Raw genomic sequence first — 26,059 nt, forward strand, 5'->3', positions numbered from 1 at the left:
TCCTCCACGTTCCCGCCCTCGCTTGCTTTCCTTTCACAGCTCCGACCTTCTCAGGCGTCTCCTCTCCTCTCCCAGCCCTGCACAGTTCTTGGCCGTCTCACCACATCGGTTCCTCCTTTGTGTTGCTACACTCTTAACACTTCATTATCCAATCCCCTCTAACCCCACTTATCCATTTTCTCAATGCCACCATCACTGGTATTCCTTTTCTCCTTCCTCTTTTCATAGCTCCTCCACTTCCTTGTGCTCTCTTTATATAGCTCCCCCTTGTCCCCATGTACCCCCATTCACTTACTTCCTCGGAAAGAAGGGTTTTCTGGGACCCCGTGACGAAGAGTAGGGAATGCATTCCAATTAGGCTCCCTGACAGCACTCATTAGGATCTGTTCCTTAGCGCCGGCCATGTGACAGAATGTGGCCTTACTGTCATTCGAAGCAGTGAAAAGAAATGCCTTTTTTTTTGTCTGAAGAATTCATTTGCATCACTTTTCCTCGTTTGGCCTGTCATTCACTTGTGAAAAGAGGACCTCAAATTGACAGGACGCGTGTCTTTTTGTTACCCAAATACAACTTCACACCAACTCCGTATAGGAAGTGGATAAAAACCAAATGTACTGAATATAGGAACAAAAAGTGAAAGGGGGTGGCAGAATTTGGGGTGACTTTTTTTACTCAAACTCAACGTGTTGTTTTTCGGTCACAGTCCTCCTCAAGACCCCCGGCATTTGAAGGTCGACTCTTCCACTATGCTCCGTTCTCCTAACTCCAGCATAAGAGGCCGCAACATTTTTAATTTCTCCCCAGATGTGATGCATACCCACAGTCCGAGGGAGAAAGCATTAATTACACCTCACCCGTCACAGCAGCACGCGGGGAGAGGAGGCAGGCCTACGCGGCCCTCTCGTCAGCTCGCTTTGGTTTTAAATGAAAGCTACATAAAAGCCTTCCTTTTCCATCTATTCGCCTTTCACCGGCAGCCAGCATGAATTGTGCTGGAAAAGCTATTTTTGTGCAGGCCTCCCATTTCAAAAGGAAAGACTGACTTGTGTAGCGACATCAATCACACGGCAGACAGCTCGCAACAGAAAGGCAGGTTCAAAGGTTGCAGGTTAAAGAAAAGAGCCGAGCTCCAGTTCAGCTCTAATATCTCCTCAGTGGAAGTCTTGGAAAGGTACCTCTTTCGGTACGGGCTGCCTTCATTAATCTTCTTGCCATCTTCTTTAACTAGTCATGCAGAACCGCTCAATAGAAAGCCGTATAATGGGGAAGGCCCAATGCCAATTACTGGGTTAACACTCTGTTCAGCCCCAGTGCAACAAAGGAATGAGCGCGTCGAGGAGATCTGCCTGGCAGGGAGCAATGCATGCTTTTAAGTGACAGCTCCTCCGAGTTACCTGGATATTTTCTGACCTGAAAATGGAGGCGAGGCTTTTCAGTTTGTGTCCTGGCTTTTACGGGGACATGCATGCAAACGCGAGCAGTGCTTAAACAGGGAGAATCTCCGTCGAGATCGTGGGGCTAAATGGACAGAAATGCTAAAAGAAGCAACGATATCAGATCCTCATTGTCTGTTGAACATATACGGTTTTGAGAAAGCAGAGGATGTGAGAATATGCAAAGTTATAAAACGATGTAGGGGTGGCACAGTGGCGCAGTGGGTAGCGCTGCTGCCTCGTAGTTTGGAGACCCATCTGAGTTCGCTTCCCAGGTCTTCCCTGCGTGGAGTTTGCACGTTCTTCCCATGTCTGCGTGGGTTTCCTCCCACAGTCCAAAGACATGCAGGTTATGTGCATTGGCGATTCTAAATTGTCCCTAGTGTGTGCTTCATGTGTGGGTGTGCTGGCGCCCTGCGTAGAGTTTGTTTCCTGCCTTGCGGCCTGTGTTGGCTGGGATTGGCTCCAGCAGACCCCCGTGACCCTGTAGTTAGGATATAGCGGTTTGGATAATGGATGGATGGATATATATACACTCACCTAAAGGATTATTAGGAACACCTGTTCAATTAATGCAATTATCTAATCAGCCAATCAAGTCAAGACAATCTCCTGAACTCCAAACTGAATGTCAGAATGGCAAAGAAAGGTGATTTAAGTAATTCTGAGTGTGGCATGGTTGTTGGTGCCAGACGGGCCGGTCTGAGTATTTCACAATCTGCTCAGTTACTGGGATTTTCACGCACAACCATTTCTAGGGTTTACAAAGAATGGTGTGAAAAGGGAAAAACATCCAGTATGCGGCAGTCCTGTGGGCGAAAATGCCTTGTTGATGCTAGAGGTCAGAGGAGAATGAATGGGCCGACTGATTCAAGCTGATAGAAGAGCAACTTTGACTGAAATAACCACTCGTTACAACCGAGGTATGCAGCAAAGCATTTGTGAAGCCACAACACGCACAACCTTGAGGCGGATGGGCTACAACAGCAGAAGACCCCACCGGGTACCACTCATCTCCACTACAAATAGGAAAAAGAGGCTACAATTTGCACGAGCTCACCAAAATTGGACAGTTGAAGACTGGAAAAATGTTGCCTGGTCTGATGAGTCTCGATTTCTGTTGAGACATTCAAATGGTAGTCAGAATTTGGTTTAAACAGAATGAGAACATGGATCCATCATGCCTTGTTACCACTGTGCAGGCTGGTGGTGGTGGTGTAATGGTGTGGGGGATGTTTTCTTGGCACACTTTAGGCCCCTTAGTGCCAATTGGGCATCGGCTACCTGAGCATTGTTTCTGACCATGTCCAGCCCTTCATGACCACCATGTACCCATCCTCTGATGGCTACTTCCAGCAGGATAATGCACCATGTCACAAAGCTCGAATCATTTCAAATTGGTTTCTTGAACATGACAATGAGTTCACTGTACTAAAATGGCCCCCACAGTCACCAGATCTCAACCCAATAGAGCATCTTTGGGATGTTGTTGAACGGGAGCTTGCGTGCCCTGAATGTGCATCCCACAAATCTCCATCAACTGCAAGATGCTATCCTATCAATATGGGCCAACATTTCTAAAGAATGCTTTCAGCACCTTGTTGAATCAATGCCACGTAGAATTAAGGCAGTTGTGAAGGTGAAAGGGGTCAAACACCGTATTAGTATGGTGGTCCTAATAATCCTTTAGGTGAGTGTATAATAATGATACAAATAATAGTAGTTATGAATTATATTAATAATAACAGTAATAATGCTAATACAGTATATTCTACCAAAACGTTTCGTTTGTGTGGTATATCGTGAAGCACAATGTAATACACAATCCAACGTCAGGACAATAGTAGCCTGATTGCTTGTGGATTTTCTTCCCAGACTCATCAGCTTTTGAACAGCACACAGCACGTTTGGTTGACACGCGCGTCACTTTCGGATTCATCAGAATCACATTTCGATTTCCCTGCCTGAGGACGGATTCACTTCGTCATCACTGTTCATACTTCCGTCAAGAGCGTGCAACACCTGGGCTGTTGAAAAACGTTTCTTACCAGACTCCATTATGAGGCTAGGAGATGTCGTGTCTGTACCGTTGCCCGCTTAACACTTGGACCCATCGCTTATGCAAGACAAGCCTAAATTGTTCACCGACTAAAGGTCGGCACTAACGCTGTCGACACTTTTACATTGAATTTAATCCATTTTGGAATAAGGCTGTAACATAACAAAATGTGGAAAAAGTGATGCGCTGTGAATACATTCTGGATGCACTGTATGACCGTACAATTCTTTTGACCGAATGTAAGAAATCTGACAAACAAGAGGTGACCATTCAGTCCGTCAGGCCCATTTTTGTTTAGCTAATAGATAAGCTATCCCCAACATCTCATCCAGATTGTTCTTAAAGGTCCTCAAGGTTTCTGCTTTAACTCCATGGCTCGGTAATTTATTATAGAGTTCCACAACTGTAACGTAAGGAAGTGCTTCCTGGCTTCAATTTTAAATGCACTTCCTCTTCATTTTCAGTGATGTCCTCAAGGTTGTGATTCACTCTTAAGCTCAATGAATCTTGCTGGATCTCCTTTATCAAAGGACTAGCAAAATACCCGCGCTTCGCAGCGGTGAAGTACTGCCTTAAAATTTTTATTAAGAAGAAAATTAAACCTTTTTAAACTGTGGGACAATATGCCAATAATTATTTGTTAAGGATCTCTTTGTATACCACATTGTGAGTTCGGCCCTCCGGTTGTAATATGACCAAGCTGTGCGCTGAGCTTACTCCTGAGCATGTAACGTACAGTAGGCCATGTGAACAGTAATCTTGTCTCAAATCTCACGGCTTGGATTGCTGCTGTCATAATCGGTTTGAGTTTCATGGTTTGTTTCAATTACGACAGTATTTGTAAGACTTGTGTTGAAGAGACATTCGTCATCTGTCAAGCGTTGTAAGTATACAACCGGTTTCATCGATAACTTCACATCCAGCTTTTGAGAGTTTAAACATTCATAAACATCAAAGTGTCCACTACTGAAATCGTCACCTGTGAATCTAAGATGTTTAAGAGGCATTGGCGGTTGTCCAAAGGTGCAAAATATTTGGCCATTTCGGTACACTTGAAAGCGACAACCGAACAATTCAGCGGCAGCCATCAACTCACATGCAGAACCATAGGTGAAGGGCTTAAGCATTTCACTCTTCTAGTGCTCCTGTGTAGTCTAATTATCTCCTGTACCGTCATCAGTCCACACCTTGAACCTGTGCCAGTCATTCAATACATAAGACACAATGTTCCTCCGGATATCAAGAGTGAGCCTGATATGGCCGTGCAATATGTAAGAAAGAGAATGGAAAAGGTAGGTGCCATCTCCGGGAATAGAAACCACTCGGTAAGTGACAGTTCTTTGGAATGATAAAGGAAATGGGTACCTGAAGAATGTAAAGTAAGTCTAAAACACCTACACAATAACTATAATTGTAATAAACGAACAATAAAACAGTGGAGAAGCCGTGGATTAAATAAAAAGGCTGTAGTTATCAGCAGGGAGTGAATCCCGTGGCGAAGCAAGGAAGGGAATGTAGAGACCGGAGCGACGGACGGCCTTATATAGGCAGGCAGCCAACAACGTGGGAGGGGTTGGGATGGGGGACCCAACGCCGCCTCACACGTGACCGAGCTGCAGGCTATGGACGATATATGTACGTAGTAGGATTCAGTTAGCGATGGGAACCCGCGTACCAAATTTCTTGAAGATGGGCCCATAAGTAACAAAGACCGTTGAAAAGTTCAATATGGCGGCCGACAATGGCATCATACCATGAAATAAGTACGTACATCGGTTTTGGTTAGCGCAGGGAAGCCACCTACCAAATTTCGTGAAGATGGGGCCATAAATAAGAAAGTTCAACATGGTGAATGTTGTCAACCGTTATGACCGTTACGCATAGAATTTTGAAATGAAACCTGCTTAACTTTTGTAAGCAAGCTGTAAGGAATGAGCCTGCCAAATTTCAGCCTTCTACCTACAAGGGAAGTTGGAAAATTAGTGATGTTGGAAAGTTCAATATGGAGGCCGACAGTGGTGTCATACCATCGAAATAAGTATGTACATCGGTTTTGGTTAGCTCAGGGAAGCCACCTACCAAATTTCGTGAAGATGGGGCCATAAATAAGAAAGTTCAACATGGAGGACGTTGTCAACCGTTACGACCGTTATGACTGTTACGTGTAGAATTTCGAAATGAAACTTTTGTAAGTAAGCTGTAAGGAATGAGCCTGCCAAATTTCAGTCTTCTACCTACACGGGAAGTTGGAGAATTAGTGATGAGTCAGTGAGTGAGTGAGGGCTTTGCCTTTTATTAGTATAGATTCTGAAGACCTGGATGAGGTCCCCACGTCGTCTCCTCCGCTCGAGACTGAGAAGGTTTATTGTCCGAGTCTGTCAGAGTAGGACATGTCCTTAAGTTCCATGATGCACTTGGTTGCTCTTCTTTGCTCAACTTCAAGTGCTGATATGTTCTTCTTGTAGTGCGGTAACCGGAACTGCTCACAATACTCCAGAGGTGGTCTCATGAATGTGTTAAATAGTCTTGAGTATAACATCCCTTAATTTATACTGAACCATTTTTTATGATATAACCTTCCATTTGATTTGCCTTTTTGATCCCTTCTGAACAATTACTTAAATGAGTCAACACAAACCCCTAAATCCTTTTCAGAGGTTGCTTCCTGTAGCTGCCATCTTGTATTTATATTTGAAGTTCCTTTTTCCCCACATGCAGCACTTTACACTTTTCTACATTAAACTCCATTTCTCAGGTGTTCACCCATACAGTTCTGAAGCTTGTCCAGGTCTTCTTGAATTCTTTTTTTCTGCCTTCCTTCCAATTTCAGTTTCATCAGCGAATTTCAGAAATTTACTAACTATACCAGTACCAATATACCAATAATCTTAATAAGAAAAAGAGACAGACCCAGGACAGACCCCAGAGGACCTCACTCGACATTGGAGCATTCTCTCCTCTTCTCTGTATTTTTTGTTCCCAACTAGAGTTTTTTTTTTAGTGCTTTCTGATATTTCCAATTTAATCAATCATTTTTTTTTTTTAATTTCTTGATACCTGAAGATGTTTACCTGACAGACGATACTATCCCCTAGTTATTACTTCAGCAAATTTTGCCTACAAAAGTCTGCTTCTAGGCCTATTAGCGTAGTAGGCAGCACCACCTCAAGTATCAGCTTTACCTTTGATTTTCATATCCACTCACAAACACACACAGGACCCATAACTGCCACTTTAACTATAGCTCTAGAAGAGAGATCAGGAAGGCCTTCTCATCCAGCTTACCCGCTTTTTGTCACAGCTATAATCGTGTCATTAAAAAAGTCCCTTGAAATTGCAATGTAGATTAAAAATCTTAAATCTGTCTTACTCTGAAACATATGCAGGTTTTCAGTTCCCCAATGTAAAATACAAATCCAGCTGACATTCAGTGTAAGTTAGTGAAACTTTCAGGTGATTCTGAAGGCAAAGTGGTGCCAAACTTGAGAAGAGGAATAAAAAGAAAAGGGCCGCAGATTCCTACCGAGTAGTTGTTCACGAGAAAAGTGCGACCGACTGCACACACCACGTGAAGCACAAGAAGTCGCGAGATCATTCAAATCGAAAGTCACTGAGCTCACACGCCGACCTAACGATTGGTCATCAGCAGTGGTTAGCATGAAACAGGTAGTGAACAAATTCTTTTGAAATTTCAAAGGAATAGCTAACGATAATTAGTTGCATTCATCTTGCACTTTTCTAACCTACTGAAAGCACTTTCCATGAACAAGTCGGTGGTCACTTTAACAACAACAAATATGCAGCATCCACCCGGGTGAGGAGACGGCTGCCACTTCTGTGCCAGTATGCTCACCACACATTAGCTATTAGACCAGGGGTGTCCAACTCCGGTCCTGGTGGGCCACAGTGGCTGTTGGTTTTCACTCTAACCCTTTTTCCTAATCAGTGACCCGTTTTCACTCCCAATTAACTCCTTTTCCCTTCATTTTAATAGCCCTGTTTTTAAGGATTCAGTCCTCTGAATGTATTCCTTTCTTCATTAAATGGCAGCCAAACAGAAATGAGACGTGAAACGAGCCAACAGATGACCAGCTAAACTGGGATGTCAAACTCCAACCAGTCTCTTAATAAGAAGCTGATTCTTGCTGTCAATTAAACCCGTTATTTAATTCCATGGCTTGTTGCTGCTCTCATTCTGCCACAGCAGACATTTCCAAAACTGCTGATTTTTTTGTTTTCTCTAAGAACCCCCTCAAAATGTTTTGGTGACCTTACCGAGACCATTAACTTTCTTTATTTTCAGACTACCCGTACCCCATGGCTTCACCCACATAGTAGTGAAACACCACAGCGAGGGGGACCCTGCCCGGCTCCCTACTCCTGATGTCACGCTCCCTCTCCCCTCGGCCCGCAGCCTCTGTCTCGGATTAGCGCGAATATATCACTCCTGCAAGTGAACTATGCTTCTTAGCGCAATGAGAGAAGTCGCAAAATCAAACAGAATGTTCAAGCAAATTCTAGAAAAACACCCAATCTAAATGCATTAAGTAGTTCTCTCGTTTGCTAGCTAAGTGGAAGTCAGGTACACACCCGAGGCTGTCGTGTGAGTGAGGAGGCCCCCGCACCCCTCCCCTTGGCCCACTGTGTGTTTCTCAGATTCAGGCAAATAAATCGGTACTGCAAGCGAACTATGATACTTAGCGCAATGACAGAAGTCACAAAGTCAACTGGAATGATCAAGCAAATTATAGAGAAAAACCAAATCTAAATCCGTTAAGTATGTGAAAAGCGAACAGACAGATGTTGGATATATATATATATATATATATATATATATACACACATACACAAAAATACACACACACTAGAGGACTCTGCTCCCTGCTTGCTTCGCTCGCCAACCCCCAGGCAGGCCCTACATGCTAGCCACTTCCCAGCTATGCCGCTCGCGTATGGGTAAAAAGAGATTGCCATTTTAATGGGAATTGTTATATATGCATAATAGAACTATTTTAAATTACAGCGAGTAATTTCAGTAAAAAATAGTAAAATGTAATAATATGAAAGAAAATGATGTTTCATGTTGCATTAGAGATATTCATTGCGTTATATGTTTTCGTTCTCTTTGGCTTTGAAAGTAATACGCAAATACTTTTTAAACTTACACTTTTACTGTAAAACTTCGGTAAAAACAATATTTGGAATTAACTTTTCATCAATATCGCATTGAATTTTCATTCCATATTTGGTGTTACATCGTGACACTGCAATGTATAACTGCCCGGGAGTGAATATCATTTCTTTCTCTCTAATAAAGGAACCGACTTTTTCGAATGTTTGTGCCTGTAATTTGTTAATTGTCTTTGTAAAAGCTATTCTAACAGGAAACTGTGAACGTTTCAATACAAATGGCATATCAAGATCTCCTTTGGTGTCTAATATTATCCGCAGGAGATGTACTAAATTACCTTTTTTTGAGACTTGTTAAAATTCTACACGCAATAACATTATGATGCATCCTTCTTGCAACAGTAATTTGGCCGGTGGAGGACCGGGCAGTGTTAACGGTTGTAGATATTCTTCATGATACTGTAAGTTGATGTTTCCATCTTCCACACCATCACCTCTAACTGTTTTCAGCAGAGTTATTGATACGCATTTAACCGATATTCCATGTAACCGATTGACAATTTACGCATTAACTTGTTTGACTTCATCGCTTTCTGGTGATAGGATTGCCAGTGTACTCGTTTCTTCTGCTGATAACCATTCAGGATGAAATTCTTCATTAACATTTGAACATAAGTTTTCTTTTATTGGGAATTTAAGCATAAAAATTTATAAGAGCGGAGAGCCCAAGAACTGTGTCTGACAAAAGAATTCACACGAATGAGAGGTTAAGGGACTGTGGGTGTGGGCCGTTAACCGGAAATGGTGGAGAGGACAGCGGGACTTGAAAAAATGTCTTGGCAATAGTCTTGTCTCATCTCAAGATTTTCTTTTATAATAAACTAGCAAAATACCCGCGCTTCACAGTGGCGAAGTACTGCCTTAAAGTTTTTATTAAGAAGAAAAGTAAACCTTTTGAAACTGAGGGAACATATACCAATAATTATTTGTTAAGGATCTCTTTGTATGCCATGTTGTCAATTCGGCCCTCCAGTTGTAACATGACCAAGCTGTGCGCTGAGCTTACTCTTGAGCGTGTAACTTACAGTTGGCCATGTGAACAGTAATCTTGTCTCAAATCTCACAGCTTGGATTGCTGCTGTCATAATCGGTTTGAGTTTGTTGTGTTGAAGTGACATTCGACATCTGTCAAGCGTTGTAAGCATACAACCGGTTTCAACGATAACTTCGCATCCAGCTTTTGAGAGTTTAAACATTCATAAACATCTAAGTGTCCACTACTCAAATCCCAAAAACAGTAAAAAGGAGGCGTGTCAGACGTCGTGGTACATTTTCTGATGCAACTAGACGGAAACAACTTTGTGACGCTGCCGCCAAATACTCGCAGAAAAATCCACAAGTTAATAGACACGCTGTCGCTAAATATTCATAGGCAAATCCACAAGTTCATAGACACGCTGTTGCTAAATATTCACAGGCAAATCCACGAGTTCATAGACACGCTGCCACTAAATATTCGCAGGCAAATCCACAAGTTCATAGACACGCTGTCGGTAAATACTCGCAGGCAAATCCACAAGTTAATAGACACGCTGCCACTAAATATTCGCAGGCAAATCCACAAGTTCATAGACACGCTGCCGCTAAATATTCGCAGGCAAATCCACAAGTTCATAGACACGCTGTCGGTAAATACTCGCAGGCAAATCCACAAGTTAATAGACACGCTGCCACTAAATATTCGCAGGCAAATCCACAAGTTAATAGACACGCTGCCACTAAATATTCACAGGCAAATCCACAAGTTCATAGCGGGAATGCCTGTTAAACATTTTAGATTCACGAGTACCGATTTGGGTAGTGAACACTTCGATGAATGAAACCTGTTATCTGTACAACGGTTGACAAACACAGAATGTAACTTGAACACAACACGTCCTCCAAATACAAACCTGATTGAAAGAAATAATGATAATCAAATCCTTGATGACAGCAACACTCATGACAGTGACAAAACAATTACATTGACAATCATGTTACGTTATTTTTAAAATGTTTCCTTTTCTTTTTCATAACTTCTTTAACACACTACTTCTCCACTGCGAAGCGCGGGTATTTGGCTAGTAGATAGATCTATAGAAGAGCAGGCCAGAGAGCTGGCTGAATCTTGGCTATTAAACGAGTACACCATCAATCAACAGACATTTGAACATAAACCCAGCATATGCAAACGTAAGAACATGTTCATAATAAATAAAACTTTACAACCAATACCCACCCCCAATCACACTGACTTAGCCCCCACCCAGACCCCCGTCCACATTATTTTTGCTATATATTGCCTTTGATTCTTGTAAGTCTAAGTAGGCATTATCCTCTGATGAAGGCCCCTGGCAGGGGCTGAAAGCTCAGGAATAAAAACTACCTTATGATACGTGATTCATTTTCTCCCTTTGTGGATCTAGAGTTGCAAATATACTGTATATATATACGTGTAAGCATTAATTGTGCTGTAGCTCTGACCAATAAATTGAGTTCAGTTAAACTGTAGTAATATCACTTGGGTGGTGTGTTTTATTTTTTTGTTTCCTATCCATGATTGTGTGGGGTACATAGGTGCTGATTGCATACAATTAAGTGATTACATGTATATGTATAAATATGTGCATAAAAAGGGAAGGGGCATATTGTGTAATTAACAAAAGGGTGAGTTTTTACAAAGCATTACTTACTTATAACAGCAGAGATAAATACAGTTGTTTCATTGGACCAATTGGTTACTTAAACCTAAATGGGAGGTGTTTATTGTGGATCCCACCAGTGAAATTTCATTCTATGACATAAGTAACGTGCCAGTTCAGCGGTGGGAGAGCTACAGGTAAAAACACCGCCAGTGAAGATTTTATGAGGAAAGACCTGGAGAAAAGACGTAGCACCATGAACAAAATGCAGATCACGAGTGGCAAGACCGTCACAGCCTCAAATGCTAACCAAAAATCAGCCAAATCAGAAAACAAGCAGAAATTCAAGAAACAAATAAGTTATGCGCAGTCGAGATGGTTTTTTATCCAATCTTGTATAAACCAGAACCGTGACTGATGAACTTTAAATAGTTGTGCTGATGCTGTCACTGTCGCACTGACCCGAGGCACGTTGGGATGCATCACCAAGGCCACCATTTTGTGAGTTTTGTGTCGTCTGTTGTTAAAATAAAACGGAGCTGAAAATAAGGTGAACAAATTACATGAGAAACAGACGACAGAAACAGAATCTCTGGGTCAGAAAACCCCATTAAAGATGTATGACTTAATTTTAAATCTTAAGGAGGGTCTAAGAAAAATGAATTAAGAATGTCAATCATAACATTCGCCTTAGCGGCTTGCTGTCGTTACTTTTACGTGGCACAACGTGAGTGAAACCACAGAGCTGCTCTGAAACACAAACTCAAAGCCAGTTTACTGGGGACACGAGCAACATCCATGTAAACGATGTGCCACATCTTTATAGAGAGTCAAATCATTCACTTTGCAAACCCGCTTATTCTAGAGGCCAGGGCTCAAAGCGACAGCGCTGTGTACAAAGCAGGCCTTAACTAAGTAGAGACAAACAAAGAGAAGGGACGCGTCCTCTTTTGTTCTCATGGTCACCTCCACTACCATCAGACACGGCACTCATTAGTGTGACAGGTTGGTGGCAGTGCGCTAACCACAGGCATGCAGGTCGGCCATCACTAATGCAGCATCACTGGGAGCTTTCAGTTTGCTGGACCAAAACCTTCCCAGAATGCACAGGCAGTACGGTGTAGTGTAAGTATTGCATGCCGACAGTCCTGCTAATCAGTTTGCCAACTGGCTTCATGCCGAGTTGATCGAGATGTCAGTTTCTGACATTTACTCAACAACTGTGCATGTGACTTAAAATGCAGCACCGTCAGGTCATCTCGAACATCAAGATAGCGATGATCACGATTTCAACATCAATGGACTTGTTAATAAAGAGATTTTCCCCATGAAAAGACTGGTCAGCATTACACCAAATTATCGAGGTGTCTGCACCTGTGGAAAAATCAAAACTGTCGGGAGAAGGGGTGCATTTTGTACCTTGACAGTGCACGTCCACACAGCTTTTTCAGAAGTTCAGCTTTATCTGTTGTGGACAATGTACGGTGCTTGCACTTTCCACCATGAGAATCGCTTTCTTTATGCCCCGGAGTCATGGCTTGGGCTAAAGGTGAGCAGGTTATAATAAGAAATGCAGAACAAAACAAGCAGAAGTGTTCACAACAGCTGATGCTGCACCACCGACACCAAAACAGTTGACATGCCAACCCGGAAAATTGAGTCCGAATTAGTGTTGGACCCGGATTACCGATGGTTGACCTGCATTTTAAAAATGCATATATTGAATTCTCCGAGTTTCTGCATGATATTCTGTTACGTGTGTTTTTTTTTGTGCATTTTCCCAAAGTAGTAAAACACAAACCTAACAGCAAACACAGGCAAGTTAGACTGCACTTGAATTGAGGCCTAGAGAGGCAAACGCGGCTGTCCTTCATACACAGTTTAAAACACAGATGCACATTTCTACAGGGAGTCGCGCGCTTGGTCCACTTCTGATGCCAACTGTCAGATGCAGTGTGCGAGTCGCCACCCACGGCCCTTTAATTCCTTCTGATGCAAGTAGGTCTGGGTCAGGCCAGCGAGGAACTGCAGGCAAATGTGTCAGCAGGAAACGCATGTAAACACACAAATGTCAGAGCGTCGCAGAGGATGAGGAGAGACTCTGGGAAATGAGAATATTACAGTGAAGTGATGTTGAGCCTTTTGGTGATTATCTGACACACTCACTTTCAGTCGTAAGTCTTCATTTCCACGGGGCTCTTCAGATTTTTCAAAAGCCGCCTTCTGTGTCTCCATACACATTTGCTTCACACACAGCAGACGACAGATTAAAAAAAAAAGGTTCATTTTTGCAGTCTGAGGTAAAGTCTTGCTGGGGCCAGCAGGGGGCGCTACAGTTTAGCAGATGCAAGTGTGGCTCGTCTTCAGGTTTGGATTTCAAGTACGCACAGCTACTGGATTCAGTGGGCTTTGATACGCCGGCAACGCTTGTGCTCTTGCAGCAGAGGACATTTGAGGAATTTAAAAGTAGAAAGGAGGATACAGAGAGACGGAGGCAAACTTGAAAGGCGCAAATTAAACCAACTAGACAAGACGGGCACAACGGGGTCTACTAGGCAGGGAGAAACAGACAGACAAGAAAGGCACTACATAACACAGACAGACATGAAAGATGCCACTTGAATTAGGTGGACAGGAAAGATGCAATTTAAACTAACTAGACCAGGGGTCCCTAACCCCAGTCCTGGAGGACCACCGTGGCTGCAGGTTTTCATTCAAACCCTTTTCTTAATGAGTGATCTGTTTTTGCAGCTAATGAACTTCTTTTGAATTCATTTTATTCGACTTGCTCTTGAAGACTCAGACCCCTTAATTGTTTCTTTTTTGTAAATTAGCAGCCAAACAATCATCCATCCAATCCCTCTGTATCCTAAATTACAGGGTCTCGGGGCTCTGCCGGAGCCAATCCCAGCCAACACAGGGCGCAAGGCAGGAAACAAACCCCCGGGCAGGGTGCCAGCCTAGCGCGGCCAGACAATCATGAGATACAAAATGAACCAAAACCAGCAAACTGTGACCATCAAACAATATGTGAAAATAAAGAAAGGTGAGGGTCTCAGGAATGCTGGTCCCCTACACATTTGACCAGAGCTCTTAGAAAAGAGAAAATCAACAATTTCAGACATGTCTGCTATGGCACAGTGAGAGCAGCAACAAGCCGTGGAATTAAAGAACGGGTTTAATTAACGACAAGACTCGGCGCCTCATTAAGCAACTGCTTGGAGATTGAGGCCCTGACTGAGTTGGTCTTCTGTTGGCTCACTCACTTCACATTTCAGTTCTGTTTGGGTGCCGTTTATGGAAAGAAATGAAGCAACTCAGAGGAACGAGGAAGAAATTCAGGGGAACAAATCTTAAAAAAAAAACAAAACAAAAAACACAAGTCCATTAAAATGAATTCAAAAGAAGTTAATTAGTAGCAAAAACAGGTCACTAATTAAGAAAAGGGTTTGAATGAAAACCTGCAGCCACTGCGGCCCTCCAGGACCGGAGTTGGGGACCCCTGAACTAGACAGGAATAATGGAAATAGATTACAGACAGACAGACGTAAAATGAATGACATGAATGAGTCCAACAAACACAATGGGGGTTGATTTGTTTTCAATCCTATTTTTTGTAAAAAATGATCTATTTATATGGAATAATTACAATAAAATCAATAAAATGTCATAAAGACATAAATGGTACAATTAAGCCAGACAGACAGAAAGACACAACCGGATATGAATGGCATGCTACAAACTAACCGAACTGAAAAACAGACATGAAAGGCACGTCTTAAATTAGGCAGACAGGAAAGATGCAATGTAAGCGAACTAGACGGATATGATGAATATACAAAATTATACAGAAAGACGGACGGACAGACAGACACAAAAAGTATTCTACAATCTAACCAGACAGACAAACAGACATGAAAGGCGCAACTTAAATTAGGCAGACAGGGAAGATGCAATTTAAGTTAACTTCATAGATATGATGGATTAGTGTTGGACCGATACAAACATTTTGACTTTGGTATTGATATCAGCTTTCGGACTTCAGAACCAAAATGGAAATGCAAATAATGGATAAGTGGAGTGGTGGCTCGGAAGCTACTGATCTGTGCCGGTCGCTGGTTCGAATCCCATAAACGCCAGGAGCAGGGCCATCTTAACAGCATTATAGGCCCCTGAGCAAAGCAGTGGACTAGAGCCCCTAAGTACACAACCCACTCAGCAAGTCACAACATACATAGATTAGCATGGCGCCCCTGCCCGGCATGCCCATGCGTTAAAGACAGCCCTGGCCAGAAGAGACTCTACTCCGGTGGGCCCCTGAGCAAGGCCCTCAACCTGCAATTGCTCCGTCCCGGGTATGACGTTAACCTGCATCCAGTCATGCGAGCAGGTCCTCCAACTTGCAGGGAAAACTTGGGGGTTGGTGGCAGGATTGGCCCTCCAGCCACTGTAAGCCATTCAGTGTGGTGCTGAGGTGTCACCCGTTGCAAGGCTGTTTGTCGTGTGGTGGGTGCAGCAATGCGCGGGTGGTGGGTGCAGCAATGCGCTGTAATCAGCGAATACGCCCAACCTCTCTCTCTATCCATAAAGCCCGCACCGCTGTCTTACTCCAGCCTCCCTGGTTAGCTGCGCCACTGTGCCGCACTACGCACCGCTGCCCTCTTGAGAGCCGTGAAGCCCCGATAGGTGAGTGTGGAGAGATAGGAGAGATGAAAGCTGACTTCCAGTACATAAAATCCTGACATACTGGTACCATACCATTTTAAATTGTTTTTTTTTTCCCCCCACTTCTTTTCCATTGCCAACAACAATGAATTCCATGCTTCGTCCAAAATCACACCAGTATGAGTACAGTGCGTAACCCTATGATGGATATGACTACAGAAAGACAGACAGACACAAAATAAACCAGACAGACAGACAGACATGAAAATCTGTTTAGTCAGACAAACAGACACAGGAAGGACAATTTCAACTAACCAGTTCTGCAGGACAATGAAACTGGGGAAAAGTTTTACAACAGTATGTATCCATCCATCCATCCATTTTCCAACCCGCTGAATCCGAACACATGGTCACGGGGGTCTGCTGGAGCCCATCCCAGCCAACACAGGGCACAAGGCAAGAACCAATCCCGGGCAGGGTGCCAACCCACCGCAGGACACACACAAACACACCCCCACACCAAGCACACGCCAGGGCCAATTTAGAATCGCCAATCCACCTAACCTGCAAACTCCACACAGGGAGGACCCGGGAAGTGAACCCGGGTCTCCTAACTGCAAGGCATCAGCGCTAACACTGCGTCACCGTGCCGCCCAACAGTATGTATGGTACCAGCATTTTGGGATTTTCAGTGCCGGAAGTAAACGTCAGCTTTCTTCTCAATTCCCCCCCCCACCCCACCACTTGACACTTTCTATGGCAGGTATAGAAAAATGTCCGTTTTGAAGACTACACGAAACTACATGCACTGACTGGATTGTAACGGAGACCGAGCTGTCCATGCTCGGAAGCCATCAAACCTGAATGAACTCGAGATGTTTTGTAAAGAGGAATGGTCCAAAATACCTTCAACCACAATCAAGACTCTCATTGGAACCTACAGGAAGCGTTTAGAGGCTGGAATTTCTGCAAAAGGCGGATCTACTAAATATTGATTTCATTTCTTTTTTGTGGTGCACCTGCCTGATTTTGTTTGAACAATTATTACACACTTTCTGTAAATCCAATAAACTTCATTTCACTTCTCAAATATCACTGTGTGTGTCTCCTATATGATATAGTTAACTGACATTTTGTATCGTAACAACCAACGATTTATACAGGAAAATAATGACTATTAACAAGGTTGCCCAAACTTTTGCATCCCACTGTACTTGCACAGGCCATCCTTCATACATTCAGAGGACACTTGATCACTCCTACCACTTTCTTTTATGTGCACTCGTTCCCTGGACCTCCATTTTTAATATTATTCTTTATCAGTATGCTGCTGGAGTATGTGAATTTCACCTTGGGATTAATAAAGTATCTATCTATCTATTATATAGTGCCTTTCACTCTTTCTATCTATCTATCTATTATATAGTGCCTTTCACTCTTTCTATCTATCTATCTATTATATAGTGCCTTTCATATCTATGTACGCGTCAAACGTGGACAGTGTGGCTTTGGATGCCGATTCCCCTTTCCTGGCCTGGTTTATCAAGTGGCCTACATCCTTCTCCTCCATATGGTGAATGTCTCCTTCTATGGTGGAGGCATGATGGGAATAAAAGCAAGGGACTATAACTGTTTCCAAAGGTTGAAATTCCATCATTTTTATGGGTACGTCTCACACAAAATGTTTTGTCCCCACCACACAATCTGGAATATGCATAATAAGCTTCTTCTCTTTGTTGTTTACAAAATTAAAAATTGCTATCCTTGGAATATTATTTGTTTTTTTCATTGTCAGATAAATTGTGCGCACGTTATGCAAGTTAAAAAGTCCTGGAGAAGCCGTAAAGACGACAGATAAAACAGTTTTGTTTGCAGAGATAAAGCTCACAGAGAACGTATTACAGCGTTCACAACTCGATATCTATTTCTCACATTCCTGCTTCCTAATAATTCATTCATTGATGCCCTCAGAATTTTTTTCTGTAACATCTGCTACATACATACATCACTGCACTGATAACAATCGCGGGCAGAACTGGTAATATACTGTGAGCCGGAGACCATAACACTGATTAAACAACTACCGCAGCAAACTAAAATTGAAGCTGGGCTCAACAGAAATAATAAAAAACACAACAAAATATTAATAACAACGCATTTTAGAGGTACAAAGACTAAAACACAAACAGGCCCTGTCCCCCCTATAAAGTGGGTGCAGCTTTACAACTTTCAGCTATCATATTTTTCTTCCTTCAAGTCTAGTTTGATTTTTTTTTCCCTACTAATGTTTATTTTTTATAATGATTTATAAATTACAGGCACATTACCGTCTTTTTATGGGTCAGTAAAGCGCCTCTGGATCTGAATGAACAGGTTAGGTTGTAGGCTGTGCTCTCAAACAAAGCTGGCAGAGCTGACCACCAACTGTGGCAGACTACAATGGAGCAGCTCAACCCATCCACCTGAACTGAATGGTACCGATGCCCCAAATTTGTGTGGGTTTCACAGCCGCCTTCGACACGACACCACTATCCTAGAATTTCTTTAAAACAGTGTCTCACACGTGCACATGGGAGGCAGGTAAAGGGCCTGAACGAGCGTAATTCCATGCCAGACCAGGGGGGTGCAGAGTGCACTAACTCTTCCTCTCAATCCTCTGCAGACCAGTTCTAGGACATTCCGCACGACCCAGATGATGTCAGTTCAGTTTCTGGCCTCAAAGATGCCACTTCCGGTTTCCAGCACCAGAGATGACGGCAGTTCCTGTCCCCAGGCATGAGGACATCACTTCTGGCTCTGGGCCTAGAGACAATGCCACTTCCGATCCTGGGTGCAATGACATCACTTCCGGTTTCCGGGCCCCAGAGGTGATGCCACATCCGGTTCCGGCCCTAGAGAAGACATGACTTCTGGTCCTGGGCTCAATGACATCACTTCCAGTTCTGGTCCCTGAGATGACGTCAGTTTCTGGCCCCAGGCATGTTAACATCAGTTCCGGGGCTAGAGATGATGTCATGTCCCCCCACTATGGGTTCAATGACATCACTTCCAGTTTCCGGCTCCCAGAGATGATGCCACATCCGGTCCCGTCCCTAGAGAAGACATGACTTCCAGTCCTGGGCTCAATGACATCACTTCCTGTTCTTGCCCCAGAGATGACGGTCACTTCCTCCACTCTGCCCTAAAACTGCCATCTTGGTGCCAGCAAGTCAGTTCTGTTCTGGACTCTGATCTGTATGCTTCTATTGTGATTACTTATTCCATTTGCAGCCAGGAAATAATATATGGGTGGCTGCCCCAAATCTTTCTGTGGCTTTTTTTGTCAATTTGCGACACAGACTAACTGGACTATAATTTCAGCCCTGAATATTTGACCGTGGATTACCAGCTTTTGGACTGGATGGCAGCCACATGTCAGACTGGGTCAATCCTGTTTGCACCAGAAGAGATGTTGCATCCTTTCACCCCACATGTTCTCACATAACATTAATGGTTGTACCTTCCTTGTGGGATCTGCTGATGAAATGTCATTTGTAAGTCTCATCCTCACTAGTGAGGTGGGCCATCTGTTTAAATGGTGTGTATGTAATAACCTACAAGTCCACACTTTATCAGAATAGTGGAAACGGTGATTGACTTCTGCAGATTACCTCCTGACTGTCCTCTCTGTGGACATCTGTGGCCTGTTTGTATCCATGGGGGACCAGCATTACCAACACTCTGAAGTGGGACAAGTACAGAACCTCCATTATTAGGAAAGCACGGCAGAGACTGGTCTCCCCACTCCAGCTAAAGACCAAATCACATTATACAACCTTTCCAAGAATCTTCAGTCGTAGCCTTTATTGACATGATGTTTGCGAGTCAGAGGTAGTCGACGGGGCGCCTAGCCTGTCATACCCAGCGACTCACTCCTCAAACAGGTCTGGTTTAGTCTTTAGTCTGTCTGATGTCTCAAACAACAACAGCATTTATTTGTATAGTTGCTGCAGTTCCTGCTTGTGACGTAGCATCTTCACTGTTTATTTTAATTAAGAAGCGTAGACCAGGAGATCAGAACACAAACAGAGGCTGGGGGTCAAAACAAGGAGAGACTGAAAATCTGCCACCGAATCCTTAACACCAGACAAGCTCGTAGTTTGCGTACCATTGCTAAATTTGAAACCCAAAAGATTCCTGTATCTTTCACTAAATCCCAATATGAAGTCCGTAATTCGAAATCAAAGGAACTTTTTAGAATTTTGATCCCCTATGAGTGAAAAACTAAAGAATTGTGTATCGTGGATACATACCAGTAAACACACAGCACCGGCTATTGAATCTTTGCCCAGACATGGCAAGCACATGACATGCCGGTGCCCATAAACCACAAAACACAAGACATGACTGTAAGAGCCATTTCCTAGTTACATAAGATTCATAAATATTTTACTAGATCCATCCATCCATACATTATCCAGCCTGCAATATATTCTAACTACAGGGTCACGGGGGGTCTGCTGGAGCCAATCCCAGTCAGCACAGGGCGCAAGGCAAGAAACAAACCCCGGGCAGTGCGCAAGCCCACCACAGGACGTGCACACACCCACACACCAAGCACACACTAGGGATCGCCAATGCACCTAACCTGCATGTCTTTGGACTGTGGGAGGAAACCCACGCAGACATGGGGAGAACATGCAAACTCCACACAGGGAGGACCCGGGGAGCGAACCACCTAGGTCTCCTTACTGTGAGGTATATTTTACTAGATGACAATGCATAATCTATGGGAGGTTACTATAACCCCCATAAGTTGAGTACAATTCGTATATTCTAGCTATTTCTGTCTGCTTTGACTAAACATTAATCTTCAGTTAGTGACCAGCCTTGGCATGTGTATGGTGTAGAGGGCGCATGGTTTTAAACTGTGCCCGTGACTACGGGCCTTGGGACCTTTTGAGTGTGTGAAGTAACTCTAAGAAAACAGCGCTTATTTAAGTGCTGTGCCGACGTTTAAAGCATACAGAACAAGAAGCTAAGAATCTTTAAGTATAGAAGAAGAAATTAAGAACTTTTAAGTATAGAAATAAAGTTTCTCAAGAAAAGCTACATTTAGAGAAGGTACATTTTTCCTTTTTTTGCCTTTTATTCTACGTGTGTAACTACTTTTTTCTTTATTCTTGTGTGGATTATTTGCTTTTAACTTTCACTAAATATTTTTAAAAACAAACTTTTGGACTGAGAGACTTCTTTGGACACGCGTTTTACCCGTGCTTGATCTCGCCTTATACTTTGGCGGCTACAGTGACAAATAAATAAGTCAAAACAAACCCCAAAATGAGAAACAATGATGTTAAAAACAAAACCTCTAAATAAACCAACAGTACTAGGAAACAACAAAATAAAATGAAATGCAATCACGACACCCACATATGAAAAACTAACAAATGACACAACACACGTCACGTCTCGCACAACTTACTTGGACTCTTCTCTTCCACGAGGTCACAGGCACAAAGGAGGTCTGAATCGACTGAAATGGGTTTCTGCCTGATCCAGAACTTCTGATTGGTCACCGGATCAATTTCTACCTTTTCTCCTGAAACACCTTAAAAAAAAAAAATAAAACAAATATTATTAAGTAAGCAGGGTGGATTCACAGGAATGCTGGGCGCCAGTCCATCGCAGGGTGCACACACTAACGATTCACCAAACCTGCTTGTCTCACATACAGCTTACGCATTAAGCCTCCACCACCTTCTTTAGGGGTCTTCATTTATATCTACTGTGCTTACCCAATTATTTTATCCAATTGGCTTGTGACTTCAGACCTAACTGGTTTACATTTTTCTACTTTCTCTTGTTCATTGTAATGTAGGAAGACGGCAGCAGGAAACAAACCCGTAACCCCTCGATCTTACATCGTCTCGTCTCATCCCATTGAGTTTCACAGGCATACTTTAAATGGAGTGCGACCAAAGAAATGGACCCTTACCGTCATAAAGGGAGTCAGAGGTGGGCACTGGTTCAGCAGTCTTGTGTGGTACAGTGTAATCACAGAGCCTCAGTGGGGCCACCCTGCATATCTCTGTCGGGGAAGGTCATTTATTGGATGACAATGTGTAACCGTGTCACCAGAACCTATGGCTCTTTTCATTTGCTTATTGAATTTTGCTGCTCCAGAGAGACTCTACACCCGGTCACCATTCAGGGAGAGGATGCAGAGCTGGTTCACTACTACAGGTGCTTGGGGGTCTACATCAGTGACAGGTTGAACTGATCTAATAAACCTGAGGAGCTAGAAAACAAAGAGCACAGCGGATTCTTTTTTACTTTAGAAGACTGTGTTCCCTTAATGGAAGTAGTGACATCCTTTACGTGTTTTACAATCTAGAATTCTGTGATAACTGTCGTGATTTTCCACACTGTGGTGTGCAGGACCAGTACATTACTTGTACAAATTAACACCCTCACTAAGAAGGCAGGCTCAGTTAGGGATGGCCCCCTCAACACACTGGAGGTAGTAGTGGAGGAGAGAATGACGACAAAACTGAGGGCCATTATGAACAATGCTCAACATCCTCTCTCAGACCCACTGGAATCGAGGACCTTCAGCCAATGAATTATTCAACACAAGTGTGTGAAGGAACGAGACTGGGGCTCCTTCATATGTATGCCTTTATAATATCTCACTGTGCCTGCTCTCTCACCTTTAGACCAGTCTCCTGTGTGTGTCAGATTGGGGGTGTTGTTGCTGTTTGTTAATATATTTCTTTACTAGCTGTGCTACCCGTCTAAGATGGGTTGAAATCTAAGTAATCAATGCAGAAAGACCTCAGTGTTAACGTTTTCAGTGCAAATGTCTCTGTTATTATGCCATTTGTTACAGGATTTGTGATGCTCCATCTGTTGGAATTACACATGCAATGTATTTTATTATTACAAACGGTTGTAACGCACCATCTGTTGGAATAACAAAAGCAATGCATATCTGTTATAGGTCTGTGAGGGTCAGATAAAAAATAACATTTATATTTACTATACAGCCTGGTGCTGTTGACTTAGAGTTGATGTAGTAGTGCGTAGTAACCTAATAGTAGATCTGTTTAATTTGCACAAGAGGATTGTATTTTGGAGCAGCACGGTGGTCCAGGTTCACTTCCCGGGTCCTCCCTGCGTGGAGTTTGCATCTTCTCCCCGTGTCTGCGTGGGTTTCCTCTCACAGTCCAAAGACATGCAGGTTGGTGTGTTGGCGATGCTAAATTGTCCTTGGTGTGTGTGCCCTGCGGTGGGCTGGCGCCCTGCCCGGGGTTTATTTCCCGCCTTGTGCCCTGTGTTGGCTGGGATTGGCTCTAGCAGACCCCCGTGACCATGTGTTCGGATTCAGCGGGTTGGAAAATGGATGGATGGATGGATACATACTGTTGTAAAATTTGGGTTGTTCAGTACTTTTCCCCAGTTTCATTGTCCTGCAGAACTGGTAGCAGACCCCTGTGACAATGTAGTTAGGATATTGCGGGTTGGATAATGGATGGATGGATGGATTGTATTTCATAATTATAATCAGTGGCCATTATCTGATGCATAAAAAAGGAGCTTTTTTTTTTTTTAGATTATATACTTTAAAGTTTAATAATACTTTGTGTATATCATATGTATGAGACAATCAGATCTTGATAAATAAAGTACCTTATGTTCATTGCATGCAAAGTTGCGTTTATGTGAAGGGGGTCCATAGCTTTCATCAGTTTCTCGATTAAGAAGAAAAGGTTAAGAGTCACTTGTGTAACTAAACAACACAGACCTCAGCGTTAACGTGTGCAGCGCAGTGTGTCCGTCTGGTTTTTATGTCTCTGTTACAAACCATTTGGTACAGGATTCTTAGAAGCAGTGCTGCTGTTTGTGATGCACCATCTGTTGGAGATCAAAGATGGACTCACAGACAGGTGTCCCTTTTATTGAAGTGAATAAGGCTACATCCCACTGTAGTAGCAACGCTGTACGAGATGGTGGGGACGGACACAGTCACAGAGATCAGCCGACGTCACCAGGAGTGTTCAGAGACGGGCTCTGCGCAGCTGACTAAAGGAGCTCTCCACTTAGTTCACGCTGCGAGGCGCTCGGCCCCGAGCCGGAGACTGTGGGTTTACGAGTCGCTGCCGACACTTCACCACAGAGCAAATCTTCGCAGCAAGGGTGGGATTGCACTATGGACAAATGGAGTGTACTGGAGATGCTACGTAAGATGGTGGCGGCTGACACAGAGAGAGAGAGATCAGTTGATGTCACCAGGAGGCACAGTGCTCAGTATGTTCATAGAGGAGCTCTGCACGGCTGACAGCTTTGTTTCATGAAATCAAAAGGGACTTGTACAAAGTATTAGTTTAGAGGTGTGAACACTTATGCTGTTATGGACTTTGAGTCTCACGCAGTAAAGAGTTCCAAATACTTCCGATAATGCCCACTAGAGGGGGATATCACTGTCAAACCCTGGCAAGTTATAAAGGCAAGCACCGAATCTTTATAAAACAAAATATTTATTCTTCACAAAAAGATTACCCCAATCATAATGGAGCTCCATGGAGAACAAAGGCAAAATGGAATTAACTGTAACAAGGGCAATCCAAGTCGAACAAAGTCTCGATACAGAATCAGTGGTTGAAATAAAAATAAAACAAAAATCAAAATTCAAGACTCAAGCAGAGCAAACCACGCATAACTCACCAGCTCCAGTGCGCAAACTCACAATGAAGTGCCAGGAACTGTGGGAGATCCTCCACGTTTATAGGGTGGAGGGCAGTTCCTGATAGTGATTGGCAGGTGGCTCCGCCTCTCTTGGGGGAACCACCCACAAATCACATGGAACTTAACAAAGGCAGCTTATACACATAATGTAGATAACGTCAAAAGTGAAGAACGATGCGCATAATCAGCATATAAAGAATCAAAAAGGAGACATAAAACACGAACCTGAACCCCAGCCTGGGGAGACGGGACATGTTTTTGATTTTTATTGCCTCGATTCCCTTAACGGTTTCTGATGTGTCTTCACCCTTCTTTGTACAGAATGCAATTTCAGAATAAAGGTGTTAAATATTCTGACAAGATTTGCTACCCCATCACACTTTAACAGGGGTGTGTAGATTTTTTATATCCACTGTCAACCTCGAGCAATGGGGACAGAGGATTGGAAGTGACTGCTGTCGGGGAAAACCCAAACCAAGACCCCCTGAAATTCAGCGCCCTTTTAGGGTGACCTGTGCCGCACTCACCCACTACAAACGCCCACAGCCTCCGAGGACTGGCGACACGTCTTGCTGCGAGTAACCAGCAGGCTCGGGCACCTCAGTCACATTCTACATACAGTGTTTCTCACTGGCACGTAGCCATAATAACTCTTAAGAATCTTCCAAGATGGAATACACAGCAGGTAAGCCTTTCCTTTAAGAGCCAGCCATCCATGGCACAATGCGGCGGGTGTGACTGGGGACCCCTTCGAGATTTCATTCTATGGTCCGGCAAGCTCGACAAGCCACAGAGCCAGTCAATATTGTTAATGTACCTTGTTAATTTGATGGGATTTGTCAGGTAACTCCAGTGGAAAATTATATAAAAGTGTTCCAGATGAACAGATGATAGTGACATGAATTAAAGCGATAGAACAATAGTAGAATATAAACCAGAAATGACACGCAAAGTGGCGGCTGATTTATTACCGTCCTGAGTTTGGGACTGGGCTTCCATGTATATTAGCGCCACAAATCTGGGTCCATTTAGCACTGAGATGCTCGTACATACATCACCGACTCCTGCTCCAAGCCAAGGTCACTCCACATTGCATCAATCTTTTCAGCAGAGGCTACTTCTGCTGCACCAGTTTTGTAACTGTCTCGGCTGTAATAGAATCTTTTCTCCTCTGCTTCATCTTTTTCTTATCATGTGAAATATATATTCAACTTTTTTTTTTTTTAATCTTTAAAACATACCCTCATTCTTTTTTCTTTGGAGTGCAGCTATTAACGCTTTGAGGCCCACCCTGGAGTTCTTCTCTGTCTATCTTTGGGTCACTGCATGGTGCCAATGTGCAGGTCTTCTTGACTGAGACGCGG

General features: G+C 43.3%; 1 protein-coding gene across 3 annotated transcripts in view; it reads right to left on the bottom strand.

Moving 5' to 3' along the window:
- The window catches only part of mapkap1 (MAPK associated protein 1), a 453,244-nt gene that overhangs the window by 28,528 nt on the left and 398,657 nt on the right, over positions 1 to 26,059 (bottom strand). For all 3 annotated transcript variants that reach the window (XM_039764445.1, XM_039764443.1, XM_039764446.1), the window contains one exon: positions 21,433 to 21,558. In XM_039764445.1, coding sequence (XP_039620379.1) covers positions 21,433 to 21,558 — 126 coding nt within the window. The remainder of the gene's footprint in view (positions 1 to 21,432; positions 21,559 to 26,059) is intronic.

The sequence above is a fragment of the Polypterus senegalus genome, chromosome 9 (genome assembly GCF_016835505.1).
Source record: "Polypterus senegalus isolate Bchr_013 chromosome 9, ASM1683550v1, whole genome shotgun sequence".
NCBI lineage: Eukaryota > Metazoa > Chordata > Cladistia > Polypteriformes > Polypteridae > Polypterus > Polypterus senegalus.